Here is a 21,257-nt window from a genome sequence, read left to right as displayed (position 1 = left end):
TTTTCAGCATCTGTTTTTTGTTTTTCAGCTCAAAGGGAAAAAAACAGACTTTACCCATCCATGTGTGCATACTGTCTGTCAGTTTTATTTTTTATAAATCAGGAAGATATGATCTGTTATGTAACAGCCTGTACAACGCGACATACAGAAAACAGAAATAACCCCCCCAAAAAATACAAATTAAATTGTACAAAGCAGCACTGGGCCATAAATAAACCCACTTAATAACTTTATTGTTTTCACATTTTTGATTGGAAGTGTTTTTCTTTTCCTCTTAAGATTCCCCGTCACAGCTGCTTTTATAGAAGGTGAGCGAGCTTCGATCGTGAAGTGAGTTTGGCTCTTTAAATGAAAGAAATGTTGGAAACTGAAGAGTGGGAAGCTGATCACATGCAGTCAAGGTGGATGCTGAGCATAAATGTTTGACACGGAGTGTAAATCATGAATAAACATTCACGTGTAAACACCTGGATGTAGGTCGCGGGGTGGATCGAGTGTAGGCTGAAAGGGTGGTCACACCTTTTTTGGTGTGAGTCCATTTCGCTGACCTTTAGAAGAAGAAGCTAAACATCTGGGGAAATGTGCGTTTTCACATGAAGATACAGTCAGCCTGTAGGACTCTTCAAAGCTACCACGTCCTCTGAAGCTTGGTAATTAACGTCCTCTCACTCTGGTTTGTTTAACCCGCACAAGCACTAACGAATAGAGAGCAGTGGCACTGATTCAGGATGCTTCTCTAGAGGAAGATTTGTGAATCTTTCAGAGGACCTCAGGAACCAACCTGAAGTTACCGTTTTCTCTCAAGCCATCGCTGACTAACGACAACACCAACTTGGTCAGCACTGGCGAACCCTTTCAGGACTCTGGTGAGAGTGCGGATTAAAGAAACGAGTGATTTTGTGCGGTGCAGCAGTGCTGAAACTCCAGTTACAGTCAGGCCTGCATCGCCCATCTCCGACCTGTACGCTCAGGTGGCTTCAGTCAGGGCTGTAACCAAGCAACAGTGAGAGATGCATTTCCAGAGGAACCTGGAGAGCATCTGTGTGCTACGGGTGCTGTTAAACCTACGACTTCATCCACATTTTCATCCCTTTCTCTTGTAAACCTTAAACTCAAAAAATACTGTCTGAAAACCTTTAAAATGAGGTATCACAGGGAACCATGTGGGAGAGCTTTAAAAGAGGCTCGCTGTAGCTTCATAATCATTATACAGGTGTGAAAGGTAAAAGCAAAAAAAGATGCTAATAAGCTTGTAATTTCTTTAAATTAAACAGTGTCCTATAAACTTGTCGTGTTTAATTCTACAGTATCTTAAAATATTTCATATCTCCTTAACTTGTAAGGCTGGAGCGTTAGTTATCATTCATCACCTGCACTTTGACAATCCCAAACGTGCAGCGGGGACATTTCCCAGGTCCTAACTTGTTTTCCCATTTGATAAAGAAGTGATGCTGGGCAAGACTGCAAACGGGGCCGATTTAAAAACAAACAAAAAAGCCAAACTGCTAATGTGGAGACATGAAGAGGACAGCAACATACAGTGGTACATGTGTAAACAACCCCCCCGCCCCCCAACCCACCCACTCCAGTTTTAAAATCCCTCCAGATTCAAGTGTGTCTTCTTTTTTCTCTGTGTGTGAAAACATCCTCACTCTCCTCGTTTTTTTTTCTTCTTTTTTACCCACATTTGTCTTTTTAGGTGACAGTTTGTTAACGTGCAGACTGGCAGGAGTGCAGCTCCTCCCAAAGTAAAACACTGACCAGCACAGTGTTAAAAGTAAGTGCCAAAAAGAGAAGTGAGGCTCCGGGAAAGAAAGAAGAAAAAGAAAAGTGTAATAAAAATGACCAAAAAAAAAAAAAACCTACAGCGGATGAACGAATGCTTTGCGTGGATGAGAAGTTTAAAAATCGCCCACGAGTGTCTGAAACATAAAGTGCAGGCAGTGTCTGTCCTTTGAAACCGCCGCGGCGCCGCTAAAAGAGTCCGAGAGCGAAAGGAACGAAACCAAATCAAAGATGCTGAAGTGTCAACAATCCACAGTAGGAACAGCTGGATTCCAGAGGAGTCTCTCGCTCAAGGCAGGGCTGGATTTGGTTGTCAAGTTTTTCTTCTGTTCGAAAAGTACTAGGAGTGCCGTGTGGAGCTACCCCGCCTCCACCCAAATTCTTCCTTCATTGCTCCGTTCACTCGATCCGAACGAGCAGTCCGTAGAGGAGCGTGCCGCCCTGCTCCTTGGTGATCCACTCGATCTCGGAGTTGCTGAAGCGAGGGTCCAGGGGCTCGCTGTGGCCGAGCGTCGGGGGTCCCACCTTGTAGGAGCCCGGGCGCACGCACACCTGGAATCCCACCTGAGCCTGGTGGCAGCGGTGAGAACGGGGGTCCCGAAATCTGCGTGAGGAGAAGTGCACTGTTAGTACAAAAAGCCACCTCACTTCCTGTTAGCTCTGCTGGGTCGCACTCATAAAACAGGCAGATGTGACTTACTGCACTTTGGGAGCAAAGATCTCCAAGCCAGAGTAGCGCATGGTGGGGGAGAGTCGCACCCTGGGCACCTCCCTGCCGGGGGCGCTGTTCTCCTCCGGCTCGCTGTAGCCGTTCGGCCCTTCCACCTTCGCCGGAGACACCGAGAAGATGGACGACATCCCTGTGAAGACAAAGCGTCAAAATGTTGTTTTAGCTGCTTTAAGGTGTTTCCTTAAACAACTCGCGTGTGTCTGGAGTCGTCGTGTGAATACAGAAAAGGCGTGCCAGTGATTTCTCTACCCGGCAACAGCTGGCTGTGGTCCAGCGTGTGTCGCAGAGCTCCCACGCTGGTGCCGTGGTACGCGATGTGCCACTTCTTCAGTGCATTGGAAACCTCACAGTGGGACTTCATCCTGTACAGACGTGACAGTGTGTTACTGACGCAAACACAAAGCAAGCTGAACAGATTAACATGGACTCCCTCGCTAGTTTCAGGTCAAACGGATAGTGATGTCATCGCTGCTCAGCTTGAGGCTGTCTTCTTACCTGAGGCCAAAGCGGCACCACCCAAAGGGCAGGGCGTAGTCCCGGGGCGGCTCTCCTCTCTTGTAATACGCCTCGTCCCCCCGGAGTTTGTGGCAGGACTCACAGTAGCACAGGTTGTACTTTGCATCTTCACTGAAGTATCCATCTTAATAAACAGAGACGCTGCGTTTTAGATCCAGATGAAGTCTCGGGAAGAAAAGCTGAAAGATGAAGCACCCACCTGGTAACGTGAGCATGTCCTTAAAGCGCGAGCACAGCGCCTGGTACTCGCAGGTCTTATTGGGGTTGACCTCTGGAGGCGGCGTCCAGCACACACTCTCTTTGATTCCTGTTGTGAAAGAAAAGGAGGCAAAACTGCTAAATCTGACGGCCTCAGCACTTTGAATATAAAAAAAAAAAGTCAGCTTCGTACCATCAACCATGTCTGCCTTCTCCATGTCGCCCTGACAGCGGGTCTCACCACTTTCTCCACCCACAGCTGGCACGTTGTTGGTGACTATTGTAACCTGTCGTCAGCACATGACATATGATAAACATGCTGCCTCACAGTCTGTATTCACAGCTTTCAGCTACACGAAGGTCTAAAGGTAGCAGCTGGAAGAGCTGCACAAACCTAAAAGACGCACAGGGTCTGTTTCAGCGCCATCGCTCATCACACGTGGGTATCTAATAAAAGCTTGTAGATGTTCTGGTTCTGTAGTGAGGTGAACACTGTGCTCAAACTTCTCTATTATATTTAATTCATGGTTTCAGTGGCCAAGAGGCTTTTCATAAAGGAGGAGGATTCATAAAGTAAGGTTTAATGAACCAAAGCCTAAAATACGTGAAAATGCACCTCTGTTAAGTTAGGTAACAAAGGCTCACTGCTTTAACTATATGCAGACCCATTCATTGGGCCCAAGAAAAACCCCGACTAGGTAGCACCTGATGGAAATCTATTAAGACAGGTACACCCTGGACCGCAACAACCAGTCCCACCTACAGCCAATTTAGAATCACTAATTAACCTCACTGCATGTCTTTGGGCTGTGGGGGGAAGCCACACAGACGAGGGGAGAACATGCAAACTCCACACAGAAAGGTGACACTGCTAACTGTGCTGCCACCTGATGGTTCGCTATGACCCTTTTGGCTTTCCGTACCCCTAAACTTTGGCAATCTTCAAATGTGACAGAAATGAAGTCTCTGGTCTGTTTTTGGACTTAAAGTTCATTAAACATGATAAAATAAATCCACTCTCAGCTTACACTTTCATGTTCTTCTTTTTAATGTTAGTTGGCTCTTTGTTTTCTTCTAGAAATTATTTCTGGATTTTGATGCAAAACCTGCACTAATGTGTGTGCAAACCTGTTCACACTGGCCGTAGAGGTCTATGAAGGGGTAACAGGGAGAAGGGATGTCCTGGGCTGCCACGCCCTGGTCCATGCCGTTGACATAAAGGTGGAGACAACTGTTGGCGTCCACCAGCAGACCCAACGCCGTCCCCTCTGGACACGTATCCAGGTTAGGACCGTAGTTCTCACATATCTGGAAAAAAGAGGGGGAGACAAGTGAAGCAGTGAAAGTGAAGGAAGTCAAATTTGAGGGTCAGTGCGAACAGACTCTCTCATGTAAGACAGAAAAAAATAAATCAATATCCTCCCCGATGACAGATCTGTGTGATCTCAGTGCACACCTTCAGGGAGTTGTGGAAGACAGAGTCTCGCTGCAGGAGCCAGGCTGAGCGCTTCAGACAGCACGCCGTGGAGGGGAAGTTGAGCCGGTCGGGGGAGTGACCAATCACCCCTAAAGACAGCGACGACGTCCATGACGGGTTCAGACGGTCGATGTGAAACTGGTGGGCAAAAACAGCGATGGTTTAAGACGGTACCCCCAAAATCGAAGCGATCGCTCGGAGGATCCAATGATTACGTTAAGCCTTACTCTTACCTGAAACAGCTGCTGACGAGCCAGCGGCTGGGCGGTGACCAGCAGGCCCTGGTTGTAGCTCGACACTCTGGCTGCTGTCAGGTTCTGATTGGACAGCTGGATGTTTTTGCCGTGATTCTCCAGGAACGCCATGAAAGTGGGCACCAGCACGCACGGTTCGCTCTCGGCCTGAAGATGGCAACAGAGAGTCAGACTTTCTCTCTAAGTTTCTCTCGGTACCTCTTAAATTTCCTTCATACCTCTCTGACGGGAGTGCTGTCCTCCTCTCCCTCGCTGCAGCTGTCTGAGGAGAGCGAGGGCGCCTTGACGCTCTCCACGTCCTCCGTTAGCGAGGAGCTGACGATGGACGCCGCCGTTATCCGCCCGTACAGGTCCAAAACTGCATAAACGTTCTGCAAGGAGCAGGAAAGAGGCGCTGAGTGGCATCGCAGACCGACATCACCGATGAGAGTCAGAGTGAGCGGTGGTTACCTTGGCTACGGCTGTCGCGGCGGGCCCCATGTCTTCTCCGTCGATGAAGATGTGCATGGTGTCGTCGTTGCACCTCTTCACCCCGACGCGGTTCCCAACCTGAAAACACAAATCCGGGTTTAACGTCGCCTGTGTCACGACACAATTAACACCGAGTGACGTGCAGCGATGACGCACTGCTGCTGTTTGTCGGGTTTTTAGCTTCAATACATTTTAAAGATAAGAGACGTTTAGAAAAAGTCTCAAAACATTAGTTTCCACTCTGTTTTAAAGCTTTTCTCAGCCACAGCAGATAAACAACACAAAGGAATCACAGCATTTCTTTGCATTAAGAAAATGAATCAATATTTAAATCAAAAAGCCCGAAGACTGATGGAGTAAGCCGATTAGTATTAAGCTCCAAACTATCCAGGATTTGCATTTTAACTTGAAGATTAAGACCCTGGGTGCTCGTGTTTAAGTCTGCAGGTTTTTATACCCTGGGGTCAATTTCAAATGATGGACAGATAATGTTAAATATTAATATTAATCATTAGTGAACAGTGAGAAGCCCTCGATCCAGCTATTTAGACAGTGCCTTTAAAAGTTGTATTTTTAAAAAGTGGTTCTCCAATTTTAAAAAAACAAAACAACACAAAATAAAGACAAATGTGAGCGTGCAGGAGACAAAGAAGCAGATTCTTCTAAGCTTCTCTGAGAGGCTGTGAGAATCTCTTAAGTCAAGAGGTTTAAGGGTCTTTAATTTGATCTTCAACTAAATCCTTAAAATGTAATGAGTTACTTGAAGCGCCGCTTACAGGTATCCATGAAGAGCTTCAGTGCACAGCTCAGAGAGCCGGCGGGGGAGGAGGGGGTGTGTGCGTGGCTTACCATCAGCCGGTCCAGTGAGCAGCCGTAGTTCTGCCGCTGCAGCACGCCGTTGCGACGGACCTCGGAGCCGCAGAGCAGCCAGGTGACCTTGGTGCGGAGCTGCGGGAGGGAGGGGGAGAGACCTGACAGCGGGCAGGATGGCAGCTCCAGAGGAGCCAGCGTGGTCAGGCCGATATGCAGCGAGCCGCACCACTGCTCATCCACCTCATCTATCCTCACCTGCAGGGAGCAGGAGAGGATTAAATGCAGAACTCAAACCTTTCCTTTCTATTTTTAAGCATTTCAAATGTTGCAAATCATGCCCGCCACCTCTGAAATATCTGGTCACCGTGACCTCTTCCTCACCTCAAACAGCTCATCCGTTTTGAGCTCCTTTGCGCTGAACGCGATGCCGTGAGCGTAACCTCCGACTCGGACGGCCTGGCAGCCTTCGCCGAGCAGCACCACGTTCTTACCGTGTTTGCTGTGGAGCCGGTGGGCAACACCTGCCACTGCAATCACACGGAATAAAAAACAAACACATCAGACTCTGAGAACAAGCAATGGTTTTGTCTTTTTCTTCCATTTTGAAATATGCAGTGCTGTGCAAAACTCTTGAACCACCCGTCATTTCTACTCATTTTGCTTTTGGGACTTAGTGGAAGACAATTTCCAGCCCTAAGTAAGGATCCTGATATTTACCTGGTGAGTGGATGGGGAAGCTCTTCTCTGTGACGTTGCTGGTGCAGAGGCTGTTGTCCAGCGGGCCCGATGAGCTGGTGATGGACACCTGAACGCACTGACCGTACAGATCGATCACAGCATACACCTCTGAAAGAGTCAGACACACACATCTGTTATTCTGACTCCTTTATCATAATCCATCTCAACCCTGTGGCAGAATGAAAGGCAGCAGAAGCAAGTATGTATGGTTTGACGGTGGCACAGACAAAAAGAGCTGAAGATGATATTTTCATCGGGCGTGAGCAGAACGGACAAGATTAGAAATGAGTACGTCAGAGTGACAGCTGAGGCTGAGATGGTTTGGACATGTGCAGAGGAGGGATGGTGGACATACTGGACAAAGAATGATGAAGCTGCCATGCAGGAGGAAAAGAGGAAGACTTCAGAGGAAGTTCGTGGATGTAGTGAAGGAGGATGAGGGAAAGTGTGGCTGATTTAGAGGAAGTAGTAGTAGTGGTATGTGTTGCTTCAGTCAAGTCCTCCAACTCGTACAATTTCCTACCTGGTGGGAGGCCAGAGCAGGCGACACCTTGGTCGACACCGTTGATATAATAGTGGAGGTCTCCGCTGGCTGAGCGCATCATCCCGATCCGCGAGCCCGTTGTCAGGGAGTCCAGATCGCAGCCGTAGTTGTTGCGCATTGTGTTGCCATCCTGCATGATGGCCGTCCCACTGCGAGGAAAGCAGAAAGGGAAAAAAAATATTCTCAGTTCGAACCAAAATTTTACATTTTTCCACAAAAAAAAAAAAAAAAGGCTTTCCAACAATTATTTTCTCTGTACACCAGTTTTAATAGGTTAAAAAGAGAAAACTGGGAACGTGCACATCTGCATTGGTCATGCTGAGCACACATACACTGAGTCCTTCTTAATAAAGCACAGACATTAGTTTCAAGATGACATCACATTGGCATACAGCATCAGTACCTGAGCATCCACGTGTCATAGTCGATGTCTGTCATGGTGTTTGGAAACTCCAGCTCCTCTGGTCTGATGGCTGTCACTCCTAAACACGGGAAGACGAGGAGAGGAACACTTTTGTTTTTTTGCTGCTCTAGTGTGAAGTGACCTGCTGCTGGACACATGGCAAACATCTCACCGGCTTCTATCGAACCCGACCAGCGGTCCACCATCTTCTGGATCACGATTTCAAACAGTTCTCCGTCCCGAAGGCACCTGCAGCAGTTTAAGACATCACAGAGGAATGTTAGCGGCTCCACAGAGAAATGCTTTACACCTTCACCTAATGAGCAAATCAAACATGGTGACGCCACACATCTCCTGTGAATAAGAGGTGGATAGTCTTTAAGCATAGACTGTATAAGAAGATGGACAGCACCATCACTGGTTTCATCTTGGTGTTTTGAAACCAGATGTGACAAGTGGTGGACAAACCTAGAGACACTGCACACTCATACGGGAGCAACACAGTCAATCATACAGGAGACCCACTCTAAACCAACATGGCTCTACTGTCTGTTTAACTCTTGCTGGGTTGATAATTTACAAAATGTGCACGTTTTGTTGAACAAAACAGAAAACTAGTGATTGAGAGTGTGAAATGTTTTGTTCTGAGGTCACAGATCAAGAGAGGAGCAAAGCGATTTCCTTATAAACTTCTATATAATCAAACGGGTGCTGCCCCCTGCTGGCTGTTAGGAAGATTGCAGGATTAAGATTTATTTTTTTTATATAAAGCACAATCTTCCATGGATGGATTAACCTTTTAAAGCTGGTCGGAGCGGGCACGCTCTGTTTTGTGTAACTATTTTTAAATCCCGGTAGCACTGCAACCACGTAAGCTAGCGCAATAATTTTTTTTGCATATGAAACCGGAGGAGTTGTACTTACATCTTGTGCCATCAGCTTGTCCTCAGTCACAGTTTCCTTCCACATATAGCTTTGCAAAAACTGCATAAAAACCACTTGCAGCAACAAAAACATAATATTCCAGAAACACGCTTTGCTGATCCGATCAGCTGTTCATAACACTTCCTACGTCCATCAGCGCGAACTATCGCATGTCCACCATGACCTGCCCGAAACCGGAAGTGACGTCATTTCGCGGAAATGTAGTTTTTTACCATCAGGACCTTATGGTATAAGGTGTAATATACTGGTGTTTTTAAAAGTTATGTTTGACTTTATGACTTTCTGTGTCGTTTCTGGGATGCTTAGGACTCATATTGCACTGCTGAAAATAGTTTCTTTTGATGCACATGCTGTTTATTTGCAAATAATAAATATAATATTTATTTTCGTTTTTCCTGCAGTATATAAAAATTGGTGTATTTCAAAAATAAAACGATGAAGACACTTAAAATAAATTTCCTGTGGTGGGAAACTATTTTGTGCAACTTTTTTGTATTTACAGTTTTGAGGGATAAGCCTCTTAAATTTCTCTAACTAGAAATATATGTTAAAAAAACTAAAACGATTTTCAATTTTTTTGTAGTTTATTGCACTTTTTTGCAATGTATGTAATTACTATGCACTTAAGGCAGACATATTATTAAAAATTGGGCTATAATGGATGTATTGATTTATATCAACTTGAAATGCTCCCAAAAATGGCTCCACAGGATGTAAAAATATAATATAAGCTCTGGCGGACTTGGTTCTATGGTAGGTCTTAAAGGGTTAAGAGTCACTACAGGTCACTTTGACGTCACGTGTTTCACCTGTTGGAGATGACAATAGCATCGTTGAACTCGCTGCGGCAGTTCTGACGCAGGGCGGTGCGCCCCCCATTGGTGATGACAGCATTGGTGCCATGTAGGTGGTGGAAACGCAAGTCGGAGGTTGTGGTGGCCCCGCCTACTGAGCAAGGACTCCCAGGGGACATGGCTGTGGGTCCCTCGGAGCTGTCCTCTGGAAGAGGAGGGAGGTCTACTGAGAGAGAAAGAAGCAGAGAATAACTCTGATGATAATATTTTCTTTTTAAAGACAGTTCTTAGTTCTCGTGCTCTCCGGTCTTACCCATGTCGTCCATGATGGTGGCCTGTGCAGCCTGGCCGTAGAGATCCACCACGGCATAGACGCTGGGGGGGACATTCCAAGCTGCCGGGCCCTGAGCCACGCCGTTCACAAAGAAATGAAGGCTGCCATCTTCTTTACGCACCACACCGACTGTGTCACCGGCCTAGAACGAGAAAAATGCATTAAAAACAAAACAAACAGTCATGTTTAAAATATTAATTAAAAAAAACATTATTACCACTAACCTTGAGTCGGTCCAGGTTGTGTCCATACTCATCCAGTATAGTCGTTCCGTTGTGCATAACACCGTTCCCCGTCATCATCCACGTCCCTGGAAAACATCCCCAGTGGGATCAGTAACCCCGGCACAGCAAGTTATCCAAACTACAAAAGCTGCTCCATCTCGTCTCACCTGAGCGCAGGTTTGTCATGGTGGAGGGCAGCTGCAGGTAGGCAGGGTTGTGCGTTGTGACGCCTATTTCAATGGAACCCGCCCACTTGTCCACCATTTTGTCTATGCGAACCTGGAACACCTCATTGGAGCGCAGCGGCCGGCTGCTCAGGACCACGCCGTGATTGAAGTCGTCAGTGGCGCTGTAAAAGCGGCACTGTTTACACTCCATCACTGTTCTGTGATTGAAATACTGAAGTACTATATCGATTTTCTTCACAAGTACTTATGAAAAATACAGCAGAGGACAAGCAGGTAATCTGCGTGTTGTTCAGAGGTTTTAGGAGCTTTTGCAGCAAAGATTAGTGTGAAGATGAGTAAACACTAAAAATATTGAGCCGCAAGAACATATTTACACCACGTTCCAAATTATTATGCAAATTGTGTTTAAGTGATTAAATAAGTTGTTTGTCAATTAAACTCATGTATGGAATTGTGTCTCAGGGCTCTTTGGATCACTGAAATCAATCTCGGACACATTGGTTTGAGCACAATTAAAGGAAAAACCACAAAAGAAGGATGTTCCACATTATTAAGCTTACAAGCATTTTCAAGCAATATGGGAAAGAAAAAGGATCTCTCTGCTGCTGAAAAGCGTGAAATAGTTGAATGCCTCGGACACGTAATGAAAACTTTAGATATTTCACGAAAACTTAAGCGTGATCAACATAATGTTAAGAGATTTGTGCCTAAGTCAGAGCACACATGGGTTCGTGTGGATAAAGGGACAATGTGGAAGGTTTCTGCCAGACAAATACATCAGACAGCAGCTGCTAAAAGACCATTACAAAGCAGCAAACAGATATTTGAAGCTGCTGGTGCCTCTGGAGCCCCGTGAACGTCAAGGTGTAGGATCCTCCAGAGACTTGCTGTTGTGCAGAAACCTTCTATTCGGCCACCCCTAACCAATGCTCACAGCAGAAACGGCTGCAGTGGGCCCAGAACTACATGAAGACTAGTTCTTATAGTGTTCACTGATGAGTGCCATTCAACCCTGGATGGTCCAGATGGCTGGAGTGGTGGACGGTTGGTGGACGGCCACCATGTCCCAACAAGGCTGTGACATCAGCAAGGAGGTGGTGGAGTCAAATTTTGAGTCGGAATCACGGGGAGAGAGCTGGTCGGCCCTTTAGGGTCCCTGAAGGTGTGGAAATGGCCACTGCAAAGGATGTGGATTTTCTGACTGACCACTTTCTTCCACGGTAGAAAAAGAAGAACCGTGCTTTCCACAACAAAATCATCTTCATGCAAGACAATGCACCATCTCATGCTGCAAGGAATACCTCTGCATCATTGGCTGCTATCGGCATAAAAGGAGAAAAAGTCATGGTGTGGCCCCCATCCTCCCCTAACCTCAATCCTATTGAGAACCTTTGGAGCATCCTCAAGCAAAAACTATGAGGGTGGGAGGCAGTTCACATCCAAACAGCAGCTCTGGGAGGCTATTCTGACATTCAAGCAGAAACTCTCCAAAAACTCACAAGTTCCATGGATGCAAGAACTGTGAACTGCTATCAAATAAGGGGTCCTATGTTAATATGTAACTTGACCTGTTAAGGTGTTTTTGATAATAATTTGGAACAGTGCATTTTAAGTTTTTTATTTTTGAAAAACATACTGTTTACATTGGTAGGTTTGTTAAATAACATTTGAATTATACTCTAATGCTTGATGACTTGAAAATGATGCTGTCATTTGAATCGACTATTTAGGAAAATCAGAGAAGCATCATTTGCATAATAATTTGGAACGCGGTGTAGTTGTGTGCATTACCCGTAACAAGTATTTAAATGTTTCAGATCACGAGGTTAACGTAAAGTAGCAGAAAGGACAACTCACTGAGGTCGCAGCGCCGTCCTGCCATCGCTGATGATGGCGGCCTTCTGGCCACAGTTAGGGTGAAAGAGCAGACGGTCGGGCAGCTCTGCGTCCGGGGTGACGGAGAGAGTTGTCCGGGGTCGGCCCACGTCGGGGGACAGCGCTCTCATGATGGCGTTGTTGCGTCTGAGCCGGTCGCTGTGATTGTGGTTGTGGACTATCGTGACTTTGACAGCCATGCCGTAGAGGTCGACCACGCCGTAAACCACGTTGGGGGTCTGAGCTGCTGCGACGCCTGGGAGAAACAAAGCAAGAACAGGAGTACTTTAAAAAAAAGTCTTTACACTCATTACTTCATCCAAGTGTGGATTCTACGAGTACATCTTCAGACACATCTTAATACATGTGCAGATACAGAGATGAACAGCTGAGAATAACACAGGAGCTAAAACATATTTACATCGATCAGGCATAACATTATGGCTACTGACAGGTGAAGTAAATAACACTGATTATCTCTTCATCATGGCACCTGTTAGTAGGTGGGATATATGATTGAGCAAGTGGACGTTTTGTCATCAAAGTTGATGTGTTAGAAACAGGAGAAATGTACAAGTGTGAGGAATTGAGGGAGTTTGGCTAAACTTGGTCAGCGCATCTCCAACACCGCAGCTCTTGTGGGCTGTTCCTGGTCTGCAGCGATGCAAGGAAGGAACTGTGGTGAACCAGCGACAGGGTATCGATTGGCTGAGGCTCACTGATGCATGTAGGGAGTCAAGGCCGGCCGGTGTGGTCTGATCAAACAGACGAGCTGCTGTAGTTCAGATTTCCTAAAAAATGGCATTTTGGTTCTGACAGAGAGCTGTCCCTGCCCACCACCGAAAGCACCGACAAAGAGCACGTGAGCATCAGAACGGGACCACGGAGCAATAAAAGAAGGTGGCCTGGACCTTGATGCTTCAGGGCTGTTTTGGCACCAAAGCACGGGCTAACACAATATGAGGCAGGTGGTCAAAATGTTATCCTTGATCGGTGTAAATATCTAAAAGAGATCTCCACCACCAGATGAACTGCTTTGTGGTTACTGGCTACATCTCTCACTCATTCATAACCACCATATTGCGGCTGCAGCTTCAAAGTCCTGGACCGGACTTCTTTCTCCACATCAAAGGCTGTGATCCGTCTCACCTTGATCGATGCCATTGATGTAAAAATGAAGCGCTCCACTGGCTTTGCGCATCAACCCTATGTGATCTCCCTCCTAAAAGTCGATAACGGAGAAAGTAAAGTCAGATTTACTAGAAAAAGACTAAATGAGATGTTTACGCATGTGTTCACGTGCTTCACCTGAAGTTCATCGAGGCTGAATTCGCAGTATTCCCTGCGGGTTCCTTTTCCGTTGGTTAATATCCCACAGCCGCTCATCATGATTGTACCTTAAAGAAGCAGAAACAATCAGCACCTTGTAATTTGCCACAGACAAACAGACTTCCCCGTGTCATTACTCGTGCCTTACCTGAGCGCAGATTGGTCATAGTTGCAGGATAGTCCAGGTTGTTGGGGTTGTGTGTGGTCACACCTATCTCTATTGAGCCTGACCACTTGTCCACCAGCTTATCGATACGAATCTGATAGCAGAGAAGAAACATAAAAGATCAATGCTGGTATTCACAAGTATTTGTCTCAGCTCTAATTATAGTTTAACTAGTCTCCGTGCAGCTATAAAGAGCACGTATTCTGCCCATTTCCAGCTGTCTTTCTTTCTCCTGCAATTACAGATTATAGCAGAGACAAGAATTATGCCCCCCCTTTCTTACCTCTCCTTCCCCTCACCTAAAAGAAAATTCTTCCTCCTCTCTAATATTATAGGAACTAGAACTGAGCCTTTAAGAGTATTATGATTATCTGTCACAATTATTCATTGATTTTAATGTCAAAGAAAGATTTTATTGCACCTTCATAAACCCTTAATGCTGCTCTCACATCCTTGTGCTGCTTCCGGTTAATGTGCAAATCTTTGTATCAAATGATTCGCCTAAACTCAGTGCAGCTCTTAAAGAAAAGGAAACAAGAATTGCACCAAAGCTTAACACAAAATTACAACAACCCTGCGCTGCTTTCACGTTTACACTGTGCTGCATTCCTGTTGGTTAGACCATCTTTGCAGACCATGAGGCGTGCATGAAGTGCACGTCCTACAAGCAAAATATCACGTCTTCCAGTCCCGTCATTCTTTCTGCATCAATAAAACTCAAAGCAAACTACTCGACAGCTGTGCGACCTCCATGTTTTTTCACTGAGATGTTTTGCGTACAGGAAAACATGAGGGTGGCTTCTGGCTCTGCAGCTACCCTTAGAAAAGCCCAAAAACGATTCTAACGGTTGCCAAAGCCAAAGTTGTTATTGATATACTGAACTGTCACAACTCATCATTAAGAGTACAGCAGAGATCATTAAATGTTTTCTTTATGGGGGAAAGACTGAAAGCCTCCTCTCACTTAAGGCCGAACCTTTATTCTGATTGCCTGCCCCTCGGCTGGCTTCCTCAAACAGATCCCAGTAAGCCTGGCCTCTTGCAAGGCACACATGAGGCTCTGGCTCGGTCTAAAACGACCATATAACATACTGCAATAACTTTTCATGTGCAGGTCAACATTCATTTAAACAGTTAGCCTGAACACGTGCACGCACCTCAAACATCTCATTGTGTCGGAGCGGCCGGTTGGTCATCACCACGCCGTTGTTGAACTCGTCCAGCGGTCTCCTCCGCTCCGCCGTCTTGTTGTTGTTGCTCAGTTTGATCAGCGTGCCGCACTTCTCGTGGAACAGCAGCGCGTCGTTGGTGGTCATCGCGCCTGTCAAAGCTCCCGGCGCCACGCCTCCATTACCAGCAGGGCTGCTGTTAGAATTTCCACTGTCCCCGGCACTTCCCGCTCCTCCTCCTGACGTCCCCGTCCCGCTGTCGCTGGTCATTCCTCCGCTGCTGCTCCCTCTGTCATTTCTGGAAGAGGAGTCGCTTCCTGTATTTCCTCCTCCTGCTGCTCCTCCCCCTCCACCACCGCCGCCTCCTCCGCCATCCTCCCCTCCGCCCTCATCTTCGGAGCGGTAAAAGGACACTATTGCGTTGTTGAACACGTCGAAGAGCTGGTGCTCCGTCAGAACTGAAAGACACGGGAAGAGAACAGCTGTGAGCGCCAGTCCAGCTGGAAAGTGTCCGCTGATGGTTCTGGGGGGCATGTTCTTACCAGCATCGGGCTCCAGGTTGTTGAGGAACTTGTCTGGTCTATTGTGACTGCATCTAAGCTCAGGCACTGGCAGAGATAGGAGACAGCAGATCAGTGCAGTCCAACAGACAGAGAAGGAAAAAGAACCATAGCGATAAAGAGCAAAAGCTTCTTACCTTCATCTCCATTCATCATTCCATTCATTGCTGTCACATTCATCAGTGCCGCGATCCCCGCGTCCTCCCGACCCCCACACACTAGCACCTCTTCCTCCTCCTCATCCTCCTCCTCCCGCTCTAATGTCTCGCTCTCTCTTTCCGCGGAGGGCGGTGGCGGCTCGCAGCTCACAACTGTCACTTGCGTGCACTTCCCGTACAGGTCCACCACCGCCCACAGCTTGGGTGGCAGGCCGCTTGCGGCCGCGCCGCAGTCCTGCCCGTTAACCCAGAGGTGGAGCTCTCCGCGGGAGCTGCGCTGGATGCCCACGCGGTCGCCCTCAGCTAGCTGGTCCAGGTCGCGGCCATACTCCTCCAGGACGGAGCGGCCGTCGCGTAGCACCGAGCAGCCCGACACGATCCAGGAGCCGCCCTTAAGGCCTGTGGCGCTGCTGGGGAAGTCCAGAGCGGCGGGGTCCAGGGCCGTCACGCCGATTTCGATGGAACCGCTCCACGAGTTCACCTGAAAGGAGACACAGTGTGACCTTTAACCTTTCTCCTAATTAAAGATCCATTTTTAAAAAAGCAAAAGACAACAAAGTATGGATTTTACACCTTACCATAGACCGAGTCTTTGTCCCACATTTAGCAAAACATTTAAAGACGCTCAAAAATAACGTCAGAGCCATGTAGCTTTGTGAAGTCGACAGCAAATATTGAGAAAAAGCACAAAAGTAGTAAAAAATTATTATTATTTTTTTTTCTCTGACTCCGAGTGGAGCTGTGTTGTGCCGTGGGAGTTACTCTTAAAAAAGTGAAGCTCTGTGCTAAAAACTGCAAGTAGATATCTATGGAAAACAAAGGGCGTGTCGTGTATGATCCGCCGCTGTTATTTTTAGTCGTTCTGCCGGTGACGAGCACAGCTCAGGGAGCGCTCCTTTGAGAATAAAGCGGGACAGTGCGAGCGTAGAAGAATATGAAAATTTGTCAGAGATTAGTTGACAGTAACTCTGTCGCTGCACTGTCATGTTTAACAGCACGAACATGAACTTGGAAGAAAACTCACTGAACCACCAGTGCTGCATTAGATTACTGTTATAATACTGGTGTCTTACTGCCAAGATGGGAAGTTAAATACATTTTGATACTGAAGGGTGAGTTTCACACATCCTGCTCTATATTTAGATCAAACAGAAGAGGAAAAAAAATTAAATAACAACTTTCAACTGACCACGACATCAGAAGGACGTAATCAGCTTTGTCCCTACATATTGTCCAATTTGTCATCTGTCTGATCTCCCATTAGCTTGATGACAAAAAGCACAGTTGAAATGATGCATGTTGCAGTGTGTGTGCAGATTAGGGCTGCTATGATACAGCAGCACTGACAACAATCGGAATATTATTTAGGTAATGAAATATTGCTAGTATGTAAATAATTCAATTCAATTCTATATTCAGTAACAACAACAACAGCAGTCGCCCCAAGGTGCTTTATGGACCCTACAATTAGGGCTGTTCGATATAACGATATATATCGGATGACGATATAAAAACGTCTGTTTCATTTTACGCTATCGTTTGTTTCGTGGTGTCGTAAAATAAACTGTTTACGGTAATATTTTTTCATCGTTTTGATGGTCACTGTAGTGGCTATATTAATTTCTTAAAGTTCTCTCTTTCTCTTATATTTAATATAACCACACTACTGACGGACAAGCGCCTGTTTTTATGCGTTGTCTAGCAACAACGACGGTAACACCATCGCGTGTCCGCTTGTTTATGTTCCACATAAACCTTTCACAATAAAGCTCAAGATCCTGTTGAGACTTTTCAAAATAAACTGAATCACGTGAAAGAGCAGATTATTTACGGATGAGAATTAAAAAAGAGCCGCCAGGTGCTAAAAAATGAACCTTAGACTCAAACGTTAGAACAGGCTTTTCCCCGCAGCACGCCGTGTAATAAATACTCACAAAGAAAACGGCGGCCATTACAACTTATGTCTAAAAATGTATCGTTTCATGCATCTGTTAAAACACTGGACTCCAGCTACATGACGCGCAGCTGGAAATAGTTCCCGCAAGTCGAGCTGCCCGAGAGTCACAGAATTTACAGAAAATGTTACATCTGTGTATATCGTTTATATCGTTATCGGGAAGATAGAATATCGGGATATGAGATTTTGGTCATATCGCACAGCCCTACCTACAATAATCTAGAGAAATGTCAACAATCAGATGACCCTGTATGATCAGACACTTGGCGACTGTAGGAAGGAAAAATTCCCTTTTGACAGGAAGAAACCTCTGGCAGAACCAGGATCAGGGAGGGGCAGCTATCTGCTGTGTTAGGGGTGAGGGGTTTTGTTTATATGTTTTTGTCTTTTTATTACCCATTAAGTGTATACTTGTACACCAACTTGCTGGCAGTTTTTTGGCATTTATAATATAAATATGGCACAGGGGCAGGAAATTTTTTTACAAGCTTTTGAAGGCAGATTATGCAAACTCCACAAGTAAAGGAGCAGAGTTGGATCAGGTACAAGCTCAGGATCTTCTCACTATGAGGTCATAGCTAATGCTTTCCTCCGTTTTATGACTGAAATAATAAAAAGAAGCAGAGCCGCAGAGAGCACAGACAGCTCTGTGGTCCAGGTGTAATGATTAAACCCGTTCGAAGAAAACAAACACCTGAGCTTCAGCTCAGCGATCTCACCTTCCCCTAAACTCATGCCGCAGTTGGTCCCCGTTTCACAGCAAAAATTCCTCGTGCCTTTGCACGACATTGGCCTCATATCGCCTAACGGGCAGCCCGAGGCATCTGTTTCTTCCCGGTAACACGAAGCTCACCATAAGCTGACGACAACGAGATACTTTATTGATCTGCCGAGATGAATTCTATTATTCGTTTTTGTTTAACCTCCACAACGTGGACGAGAGACTGCAGCAGAAAAAGGAAAATGTAAACAGCAGCTGGCGTTGATGTTTAAGTCTTGATTAAAAACACTTGAGTGCAGGAGATGCTTGCCGACACAGAGCCACAAACCCCCGTCGTCTTCAAGAGTCGACGACTCCTGGCTGGCTGCACTCCACCTGCTGCTCAAGGAGAAAGATATCTGACAAAAACCTTAGCGGTGAATAAAAGCCTCAGTTTTATGCTCAGTCATAACCCACCCCCACCCCCATTAGGACTCCAGTGTAAGACATAACCGTGACCATATCACTGAAACCCTTCCAGCTCCTGGGATGTTTTTCTGCAGCTGACTTCTGTGCCAAAGACACTTTCCCCAGGATCGATACCATTTTTTTTTGTTCTTTTTACACTACAGTAAGCCTCCTCCTGCCCACCTCTTCCTCAGCTCCGTGGCAGGTGCTATCTAAGGCAGTGTGCTACTGCAGCCAGGGTATCTGGGTTAACAAATCTGGGAGTAGCTCAGGCTGACCGGGTCTGTGTGTGTGGAGGAGACAGACATCTCCTTCCCTCGCGCTCTCTCTTACGTAACAGCAGCCTGTGGGCGTCTGCCTCCCGGTCATTCACTCGACTCGACTCGAAAAGACTAATAATTCTAGGCTACAAATATACACACTAAGAGGGACAACAGAGCATCTTTTATAGGGAAACAGAGAAGTTCATAGCCTGTCTATTTCAAAAGCACCACCTATGAGGAGCACCGCTAGAGAGAGGAAACGCAGATCTGCTCATCCCATTCAGCACAATTCAAAACTTGATATTGTCACCCGAGATAAAACACAGCTAATCATTTTAGCTTTAAGTAAGTCCCAGTATACAAAATGCATGACATAGTATTCCATATCACAAGTTGGATCTTCCACTGAATCCTATCATATCAGTTCTTTCTTCCTTAAATGCTAAAACACCTGCCGAGTCCTGTTCCAATAAATCACTTCATTCCCCCTCATGTGTTTACGTCCCCCCACCCTGGACGTCAGCACTCAAGAGTCATACCAGCGGGTGCTCCGTGATGACAAACTATTGATTTTCAGACTGGCAATGCATGCAAAGACAGGGCGGGAGCCTTTTTATGAGAGCCTTTATCAGGCTGAGAGCTCCACCAGGGATGCATAATTATCTAGCATGCAGCAGGTGCTATTAAGCCAGATGCTTTACGTGCACACACGCTATGCTTTTAGACAGCTGGACACACTGTCATTTCGTGTGTGGGGGGGGGGCAGTTGGCTTTGGCACTGACTCCAATGCTGCCATGTTTTTGGCAAGCGTCGCTGGGAGGCCAACTGCAGAGACAGAAGCCATTACAACGGAGAAGGTTTTCCACAACTGAAATGTAAACACTGTGCACAGGCACTCTTAATGCAATTCAAATGCTAATTCAAGGAAAGAGAACATTGGGCCACCTATACCTGCAAAAAGTCACAATTAAAAACTGGTTTAAACTTCATCAGTGGATGTGAACTGTAGCTGTAAGCTGTCTTTGCACTTGTGATTGAGGAGAGGCAGGAAAGGAAAGAGATCACCTGTACTTAACTTGATGATTAAAACTGTTAACAGCAACAGGTCTAGTAAAGTTAGACACATGATATCCGTGATTTTGTGTTTAAATGGTTATGAAGTCAGCCGAAACAGTGCATGTAATTAATGAGTAACAGCATGAAGTAGTCAGCTACGTGCTCCACTTTTGGAGCAGCAGTTCTAGCGGTCTGCAGACGCTTTGCATACGCACAGAGGTGAGCGGAGGCTGCAGAGCTGAGGCTTTCAGCACACAGGCTCTGGTTAATATTAATGACAGTGGTGACAGCCTCGGTGTAGTCACTGTGTACTGTTCACACATGGCCTCTGAGTCACTATGATATCCCCGTGTGGCGTGAACACTGCAGTGTTATTAGCCATCGGACAGACAGCCTGACAGGCGACCGATCCTTCAAAACAAGCCCTAAAAGAACCGCACTTACCGGCTTAGGTGGGATCCTTTCACGCGATAAAACGATATCGGGTCCCTGTCAGCGCCAGACAAAGCCCTCGTAGCACCTTCCAGAAAGGCTAGCCCCGGCCAGCCTGCTAGCGGCTCATTAGCACGGCTATCTGACGGCACCAAGGCAACACGGGCGGGCTATCGTTAGCTAAGAGACTCGTTTATCACATCCAGCCCACAGCGGGCTGTTTATCAGCTCCCTGCGGTCCTTCCCAGTCTCTGTCGGTGTATCTAATTAAAGCTTGAGGAGCCGTAAACACTGCGGCTACTGTCAAGCCCTGTGTGTGCCGCCTTAGCAGCAGCAATAGCTTTAGACCGCGGACAGCCACAGACCCCCGGCTCGTCCCTCCAGCTCCACTCCAGTCCCGCTGCCCTCACACACGCTCAGATGAGCTAGAAGCGGGCCTGCAGTTTGTTTACCTTCTTGTCAATGCGGACGGTGAAGACATCCCGGTCCCTCAGTGGCTCCTTGCTAAGCACCAGGCCGTGATTGAACTCCTGGACTGGCTGGTTGCGACGGGCGGTTCGGTTCGAGTTGGACAGGCCGATCAGCTTTCCGCTCCGCGGATGCAGCTCCGCCGCCATCTTCAGTGGGCGGCCAGTATTCACGACAGCGAGGCTTTGCGACAGTAACATTATGGCAGCCGGCAGATGTGCGGAATCGTTAGCAACCGCAC

At 46.6% G+C, this 21,257-nt stretch overlaps 1 protein-coding gene across 5 annotated transcripts; it reads right to left on the bottom strand.

The window, feature by feature from the left end:
* Positions 1–67: 67 nt before the first annotated feature.
* neurl4 (neuralized E3 ubiquitin protein ligase 4) lies at positions 68–21,216 on the bottom strand. 5 transcript variants are annotated; one of them, XM_006801733.3, is made up of 29 exons: positions 21,001–21,216; positions 15,651–16,152; positions 15,496–15,561; positions 14,942–15,411; positions 13,767–13,878; positions 13,598–13,686; positions 13,439–13,511; positions 12,272–12,545; positions 10,394–10,575; positions 10,227–10,312; positions 9,982–10,144; positions 9,684–9,894; positions 8,102–8,178; positions 7,930–8,008; positions 7,506–7,675; positions 6,962–7,090; positions 6,626–6,771; positions 6,281–6,499; positions 5,411–5,509; positions 5,179–5,331; positions 4,940–5,107; positions 4,686–4,844; positions 4,358–4,537; positions 3,423–3,516; positions 3,231–3,338; positions 3,011–3,155; positions 2,765–2,877; positions 2,486–2,645; positions 68–2,389 (listed from the first exon to the last, which is right to left on the bottom strand). In XM_006801733.3, the coding sequence occupies exons 1-29, from the start codon at positions 21,214–21,216 to the stop codon at positions 2,185–2,187; spliced, it is 4,848 nt and encodes a 1,615-aa protein (XP_006801796.3). In that variant the 3' UTR covers positions 68–2,184. The 5 variants fall into 5 exon arrangements, with proteins under 5 accessions (XP_006801796.3, XP_006801798.2, XP_006801799.2 ...); XM_006801735.3 differs by having other exon boundaries at positions 10,394–10,611; positions 21,001–21,173; XM_006801736.3 differs by having other exon boundaries at positions 9,684–9,891; positions 10,394–10,611; positions 21,001–21,173.
* Positions 21,217–21,257: the final 41 nt, after the last annotated feature.

The sequence above is a fragment of the Neolamprologus brichardi genome, chromosome 3 (genome assembly GCF_056152115.1).
Source record: "Neolamprologus brichardi isolate AB-2024 chromosome 3, ASM5615211v1, whole genome shotgun sequence".
In the NCBI taxonomy this organism is placed as follows: Eukaryota; Metazoa; Chordata; class Actinopteri; order Cichliformes; family Cichlidae; genus Neolamprologus; species Neolamprologus brichardi.
This window is presented reverse-complemented; position numbering and strand designations above follow the sequence as displayed.